The 8,172-nt window shown below is 39.5% G+C and overlaps 1 protein-coding gene across 2 annotated transcripts in view; it reads left to right on the forward strand.

Annotated features, from left to right (window-relative positions):
- LOC128734066 (myotubularin-related protein 8) overlaps positions 1–7,340 on the forward strand; it is a 34,744-nt gene extending 27,404 nt beyond the window's left edge. Inside the window, exons 3-10 of one of the 2 annotated variants that reach the window (XM_053828058.1) lie at positions 3,577–4,158; positions 4,370–4,502; positions 4,633–4,729; positions 5,097–5,232; positions 5,317–5,820; positions 5,881–6,069; positions 6,136–6,279; positions 6,396–7,340. In XM_053828058.1, the coding sequence (XP_053684033.1) occupies positions 3,577–4,158; positions 4,370–4,502; positions 4,633–4,729; positions 5,097–5,232; positions 5,317–5,820; positions 5,881–6,069; positions 6,136–6,279; positions 6,396–6,536 (1,926 nt within the window). In that variant the 3' untranslated portion in view covers positions 6,537–7,340. The remainder of the gene's footprint in view (positions 1–3,576; positions 4,159–4,369; positions 4,503–4,632; positions 4,730–5,096; positions 5,233–5,316; positions 5,821–5,880; positions 6,070–6,135; positions 6,280–6,395) is intronic. The other variant, XM_053828059.1, reaches the window with a different exon arrangement.
- The last annotated feature ends 832 nt before the right edge of the window (positions 7,341–8,172 follow it).

Raw genomic sequence — 8,172 nt, forward strand, 5'->3', positions numbered from 1 at the left:
TGTAATGATCTATATGCAACATATATACATGCTACATGCGTTGTATATAACATTTATCAAAGTAGTAACATTGCATACGTTCAATTCTCAAAAGATTGTGCATTTGAAAACAATTTAACAAAATCAAGAACACAAACTATTGCTTTCCTGCTATCTTACTGAAATTAAAGATTGTTTTTATTACCCCTGGTTCCCCACGTTGAAGGGATTTTACCAATTCAATCCTATTTTATCAGCAGCACATCTTTTCAATACACTTCTAATGGAACGGCACGCATGCGTATTCATACAGAGTCGTATTATAACCGAACACTACAACAGCTATAGTACATTTTTCCAACACAGATATCAAATTCGCCGAGGTTTAATCGTCTTGCAGTAAAGAATTTGCGATCTGTTGGGACAATGAACTTGTGTCATTTTTTCTGGCACACTTCCCTAACACAGACATCAAATTGGACTAGGTTTAATCGCGTTCGTAAGAAATTTGTTGATGCGAGGGGGCCTTGTCACTCTTTCTGGCATACTTCCCAAACAAGGACATCAAAATGGTCTAGGTTTAACCGCGGTGTTAAGAAATCTTGTTGAAATGAGGAGACTTTTGCCCTTATTCTGCGAGTCACATGACTCAATACGACAATTGTCACTTAGGTGACTCGCCACGGCGAGTCGAGTCACCTAAGTGACAATCGTGTCACCTAGGTAAGAAACCCTTGTCACCTAAGTGACATGGCGAGTCACCTAGGTGACAATTGTCACCTGATTCGCGGTGACTGCAACATAGTCACGTCACTCGCCTCGCAGAATAAGGGTATTTGTCACTTGTTTTGGCTTACTTCCCAAGCACAGATATCAGATTGGTATAGGTTTAGATCATCGTAAAGAATCTTCCAACCAATCACAAAGCGAGAATTCTGGTAAAACATAGGTTCATTATTTTAAATTTTTCAATAGTTCAACATCAAGAATCCATACTTTTCTTCATTTGGGTCAATTCTTAGAAGATTTTCCGATCGATTGGTGTAAGAATATTGAAAATCGATCGGAAAACCGCTGAGCTAATAGCGCTCAAAACCTTTCATTTTTCGTGACGCTCGCATTTTTCGATTTTTTGGAATGACACCCTGTCTCAAAACTTGCCGTAAGACGTAGTCCTACGTCAAAAAAGCAGAAGAAAAGAGGACGAAATCACGACGAAAAGACGACAGAAAAGGAATAAAACCACCGAAAAAAGCGACAAAACAGTATTCATTTCCTTCAAATACAATCAAGAACAATCCCTACAAAACGAATGCGAACAAGAGTGATCATGAAGTGGGGTTCATCTAGTATATTACAGCGAAAGTAATAAACACGTAATACAAACAAACCTTTAAATGAAGCAGAAATATCGGCTAAACATTAATTTTAACTAAAATTTTATTAAATTTTGTTTCTTCCTTAACTTTAAAACGAAATTATATTTAAAACTACAGCGGAATCTCCATTGCCATTATAGAGAGACGCTCCACGACGAGTAATTTGATGGTGTTTGAAATACCGCAAGTCGATGCGATTTATATTGATTTCAACAAGGCTCTGGACAAGGTTCCATATGCGCTCGCAGTTAACTAAATGAGATGCTTGAGATTGCCCAACTGAGCGTTACTCAGCGACAGCGTTACTTGCTGTCCTACTTAACCGATCTTAACTCAACCTTTGTCAGCGTTGACGATGTTACCTTGTATAGCTTCGCGATACGATTAGGTGTTCCTCACGGCAGCCATGTTAGGCCGTTTATTTTTATTCCTTTCGTTAACGCAGTAGACTGCGTTCTTCAAAACTTATGTTCGCTCACGATTGAAAGCTATTTCGTGAAATTAAATCTTCACTCGATTGCTGTGCCCTTTAGGAAGGCTGAAATTAAATTACACTTGAAATTGGATTTGGATTTGAAATCAAAGACTTGCAATTATACTCATGAACATGTAGTTTTACTTTAAACCATTTGACCACTTTTTCCTGTTTTCCTCCTTTTATTTTTCTCTTGCTGTGCTTCTTTTTGCTTTTGGTTTCTCTTGTTTTTGGTCTTGAATAATTTTTCTCTTTTTATCTCTTTTGTATCCCACCTTTTCTATTTAGTTTTTTCCGTTACCTTTTTTCCTTCTTTTTTCGTTTCCGATTTTTGTGTTTTTTGCCTTTTTGCCTACATCCCGTTTTTCGTATTCGTATGTTCCGTTCTTCCTCTTATTATGTTCAACTTTTCTTCTTTCTCTGTCACGTTGTTTTTTTTTTTCATTTTATCCCGTTTGTCTCCCGTTTTCATTTTTTTCTCACTTTTTTTAATTCTATCCTATTTTTCCTCTTTTCTTGTTCGCGTAACTCCATTTTTCTGCTCCCGTATTTTCTCTTTTTTGTCCTCCTTTTCTAACTTTTTTTCGTTTTCCCAGTTAATTCTCCTTTTCTGTCCAGATTTGCCTTCTTGTCATTCATTTTACTTCTTTTTGCTTCCATTCCCCCATTTTTCTTTCTAGTCTTCTCTTTTTGTCTCGTTTTCCCTGTTTTTTCTCTTTTCCTTCTTTTTTCCTTTTCATGTTATTCTATCACGGTTTTCTTTTTGTCATGCCAGTTTTTCTTCGTTTTCTCTCTTACGTGTTTCCTCGTTTGTCCAGTTTATCCAGTTTTTGTTTTTCCTGTTTGTCAGATTTTTGTCAGGTTTGAAATTGACAAACAAGAAAAAGACAATTCAAAAACCTTCTATGTTCTGTGTAATCATAATTTTACGACTCTTCTTTGAAGTTGTCTTTCATCACTTAATCACTTCAAATTGGAAATGTATTTAAATTCACTTGTACAGCAGAGCAGAAAAATTTACCTTAGGTATTTGGTCTAACGGCAAAAAATAATTCATGATAATTCTTTTAAGCGAGGTTAATTTTTCAGTCGTTACTTAGAAGCACAACAATCGTCTTCTTTTTACGGAAAACTTATTTTTTTATTCTCATTGCTGAATAAAAAGGTATATGATTCCATTAAGAAAACTATTTTGCAAACACTGGCAATTTTTCAGCAGCTTATGTTCACAAAAGTAAAAAACCTCGGCAGAAGTCCCAAGAAATTCACAATTCTGAAACTTTTATTTCATTTTTTCCTTTATAGATCCATAAACTTCTCGTAGAAAGAAGAAAATCATAACATTCTGAGTCGTCTCACACCTATGATAATAAAAAAACTCCGCTGAAGCACTCTGTGCAGAAATAATAAATGAATTCAATTTTCCTTTTTATAATGCTAAAAACTGTTTCAAAGCAAAGCGCAGAGAAACGCTAACACACAACACACCAACCAACCCACTCGGGCAATAATAAAGTTTGTCGAGTTCTTCCAACTTCTCCGGTTAAGCTAGTGGCAAAATTGCTTAAAATTTTCTCAACCAACCAGTCGTTTTCCAATTGCAAATGTAGAACATCCTCCGCAAGTGCAAACACGACACAATGCCTACATACAATGTCAATTACGTATTCTGTGGCGTTCTATTTCGCTGCCGCAAGGCTGTTTGCAAATAAAATCTTTTTTTTTTGCTTCTTCAAAACACAGGTCCTGTACATGCATATTGCAAGCGTTGAGAAACTCCCTCTCAGCACTACCGGTTCACCGTTGTTAATACGGTGCAAAACATTCCTCTCTATCACGTTCGTTATCCCGAAAGAACGTGAGTGCCATGATGTGTACACAACGCTGATGAAACTTTACCAACCGGTGAACATCAAGAATCTCTACTGCTTCCAATACACGAGCAACGCAAAGGAGCTACCAAAATCGACCGGTTGGGATTATTTCAAGCTGGAGAACGAGTTCAAGCGGATGCGTGTTCCGAATGACCAGTGGAACCTGTGCACGCTGAACCAGAACTATGAACTGTGCGACACCTACCCGCAGCAGTTGTACGTGCCGGTGGAAACCAGTACGGCCATGCTGCTGGGAAGCTCTCGCTTCCGGTCGAAGGGACGCCTTCCGGCGTTGACCTATTTGCACTCGAACAAGGCATCGATCTGTCGTTGCAGTCAGCCCCTATCTGGCTTCAGCGCTCGCTGCCTCGAGGACGAGCAAATGCTCGAAGCGGTACGGAAAACCAACCCGAACTGCGGTTTTATGTATGTCGTCGACACCAGACCAAGGGTAAGTTCAGGACATTTTAAAGGAAATTTATGGTTTATTATGAGTTTGCAAATTGCAATTTTGCACTTTGGTTTTTTGTGTCTTAACGGTGGTTGACATGTAGCATGGTTCTTCCCTGCATGCCTGCTTCCTAAATTGCTTTCGTTTTATGGCGCACAAAACAAGACGCTTAGGAAAAAAAATTCTCATTCGCTTTTTCTCCCCGCGCTAGATTAACGCGATGGCAAACCGGGCGGCTGGAAAAGGCTACGAGAATGAGGCCAACTATGAGAATATAAAATTCCAGTTTCTCGGCATCGAAAACATCCACACGATGCGAACCAGTCTGCAGAAAGTAATTGAATGTAAGTATTGCATAACCCAGCCCCGTTAGGGGTGGTTGAGTACATGGTGAGGACCTAGGGGCGGGGGTACCCGAGTATTTGTTCCCGCTAACTATGTACATATGTTTGTCTTCCTCCGCCGGTTCCGCAGGTTGCGAGCAGAAATCTCCCACAATGAACAGCTTTCTCAACGCGCTGGAATCGTCCGGATGGCTCAAGCACATCCGATCGATATTGGATACTTCGAGGTATGAATTGGTTCTTTTAAACTATGCTCTTTCAAACAAGTTTTTTAGCTGCGGCAAAATGGCATTCTGCTGTTTTTTTCATGACTCGAATGAATGTGTTCTTTTTTGTTTGAAATAAATAAGATCTTATAGGAGTGAACCGCTTTGAAGCTCGCTGACCGTTTTGATAATTTGAAATAATTTCTTTTCCTGTTTTGTTCCTGTTTTCAATTTGTATTTCTTTATAAACCAAAGCTCACTTGGTTTGAGCTCGGTTTTAAGCTATCATCAACTATTGAAGAAAAAAAAAATACAATTTCCTGCAGTAACATAGACTGATTGAGGATGTGGGTACCTAACTAAAGAGAGAAAATCCTATTTATTTCAGCTTCATTGCTAATGCCGTTGATAAAGGGATTTCCGTCGTCGTACACTGTTCCGATGGTTGGGATAGAACGGCACAAGTGTGCTCTCTTGCTGCTCTCATGCTGGATCCGTATTACCGTACCATCAAAGGATTTCAGGTGAGTTTCAAACGATGAAAAGCAGAGTTAATACCGACTTCATGAGATAAAGTGCTTATTTGATGTCATTTTTTTTCCTGCTAGGCACTGATTGAAAAAGACTGGCTAGCGTTCGGGCACAAATTCAGTGACCGTTGCGGTCACATTCAGAACGACCCGAAAGAGGTATCGCCGGTGTTTACGCAGCTGCTGGACTGCACCTGGCAGCTGATGCAGCAACGGAACGACGCTTTCGAGTTCAATGAACGGTTTCTGTTGATTCTCCATGACCACGTTATGTCCTGTCAGTACGGTACGTTCATAGGAAATTGTGAAAAGGATCGACTGGATCTGAGACTATCGGAGAAAACCTTTTCTTTGTGGGGTTACATGTCGAACCATTTGAACGAGTACATCAATCCACTGTATAGGCCGGAAATGGACGAAACAATACGACCAAATTTGGCTCCGCAGTGTATCAGGTTTTGGCGTGGAATGTACAGCCGGTTTGAGAGTGGAATACATCCGCGAGAACCGCTGGATGATTTGCTGGTAGCGAGCAAGGACCATTCAACATCACTAGATGATCATGTGCAGCTTTTAACAAAGGTAAAAATTCGGAATAAAAACAGTACATATTTTAAATGACCGATTTAAAACAATTTTCAGCGCATCAACAGCTTCAAAAATATGATTTCCAAATCGGCAAAGCGACTGCAGGGAACAAAGTACGTTGATAATCGTAACATCGAGGTCAATGACAACCGATACAACTACGATAAGAGGCTAAGTGAGCTGTCCTGCGCTGACGATGACCATCCTCTCAAAAGTTGCAACGTTTCCAACTCAAACCATAATGTTCGTCCCCCTTAAAAATTAGTTCCGCAAAGCATTTTAATCATTTCGATTTTTTCCCATCAACAGAACACCGAAGCAAACGACAACACACTAGCAGCCGCGCAGCAACTTTCGGAAGAACTAACCTCGGTGGCAGTCGAATGGAAACCGCTCAGAAGCGTTTCCAACTGTCCCTCGTGCTCGATACCGTTCGATCAGATCAGTAAAAAGGTAGGTAGTGCTACTGTATGCCCCTCCTGTAGTGCCCGTATCAAACCAACTACGACCAAAGGATCGATCAATTTTCAATAACATGTCATTTCCTATTATGTATATATATACTAAAGCAGAACCACTGCTGGAAGTGTGGTAACGTTTTCTGCAGTCGCTGCATCGACAAAACCGTAGCCCTGGCCGGGCACAACAGCGGCAGCCTCGTGCCGGTCTGTCGGAATTGCTACCGAGAAGTGCAACAAGTCAGCCCCTAGGTTGATGGTTTACTTTCCGCTTCGTTCTTCGTTATGGGTTTCGTTGATTTTCTGTTCTCCAGTACCTTATTGTTGTCCTTTGTTGCGTGTACGATCTGCTGCAGCAGATCCTACAGACGTGTCCCTTTGGTTTCCCACCGTAGCTTTTTTTTTTGTTTTAAATTAAGCTTTGTTGCAAAATAAAAAGAACCATCCCCATTTGTAAGATAAGTAGAAGTAGTATGTACTATGCAAAAACAAGGCATAGTGATGTAAGTGCAAAAGAGTATAAAACGAAAGGCTGTTCTATTAATAGCTAATTATTGTACTACTATTTTATGATTGTGATATATTTTCATAGATAAATCTGTTATGTCCAAGCCGGTTCTGGCAAAAGAGAAAAAGAGAAGAAAAAAAACCTAAATTGTAGTTCAATATTTGTCACTTGACACTAAACACAATGCTTTTAGTGGCATAGTTTGCTCAAAATCTGCTGCATTTGCTTTTGAACGTGATCTAATGGAAACTATGTGTTATATATCATAACTACTTATTATAACCAACACATCACGCTGATGAATTTCATACCTGCTGTAAGACTTAGTTTGATTCAGCAAAGCAAGTCGGGCTTTACCTATTTATACGTTTTGCTAAGTATTTTCTTTCGCTGCATTTTACATCACACCGCAAAACTACTGAGACAATTCATGCACAACCAACTTAAATGTAGGTAGTATTTTGAGCAACGAATAAGATATGTATATTTCTATTTATGAATAGAATTTGTTGATGGAGGTCATATAAATTCGAATTAAGAAATCCAATCCTGTGTATTTAAAAATGAATTAAAATATTAGATTGATATTATCATGTTGTCCTAGAAAGAAATTCCATTAAGTGCAATTCTGAAGAGCGCGTGAATGAATCAAAATTGAGTCGAAGTAATCGAATCATACCTGGTTCATGCGGCTGCGCCACACGCGACTGCAGCTAGCTACGTAATCCGTAAAACAACCGATTCGCAGGAGACGCGCCTTTTAGGTAGAATTGAGCAATGTAATGCCCCGATAATTTTCACACTCGATTCGATATCCTCATAGTTTTTACGTGATGTTAGAAAAAAAAGTGACAAAATCTCACCGTCCCGACAGGTCGGAGATTCTTTACGACTAGTGATGTCCATTAATCGTTCGATTATAAAACCCTTTTCTCATTTGAATGTGTCTACAGTATAACCAATATATATAGAATGCCAGTGTCGCTGGTGTTTCATGGATATTTTGGTCGCAAATTGCCCAACAGAAAATTTTCCCTGTCGACGAAATACCCCGAAACGACCAAATCGGGCGATTTATCCTACGTGATTTACGGAAAAGTAGCAAGGATTTTTTATTGGGTTACCTTTTCAGTTTGACAATGAGATTCTCGTTTCGAATCGAGCACTCACACATATGCACAGACAATGTAAATACATAATTTTCAAATGTGTGATGTTTACCACGAGCACTGCAGCGACACTGGCATTCTAAATATATTGATTCTACTGTGTCTACTTCTTTTGCCAGTTCCCCTCATGTTGTCCCCATTCAATCTATCACATCACGTGTGCCAAGTTTGGTAGAGAATGGCCAAGGTGTTCTGAAGTTACGACCCCTCC

This window comes from Sabethes cyaneus, chromosome 2 (genome assembly GCF_943734655.1).
Source record: "Sabethes cyaneus chromosome 2, idSabCyanKW18_F2, whole genome shotgun sequence".
Taxonomy (NCBI): domain Eukaryota; kingdom Metazoa; phylum Arthropoda; class Insecta; order Diptera; family Culicidae; genus Sabethes; species Sabethes cyaneus.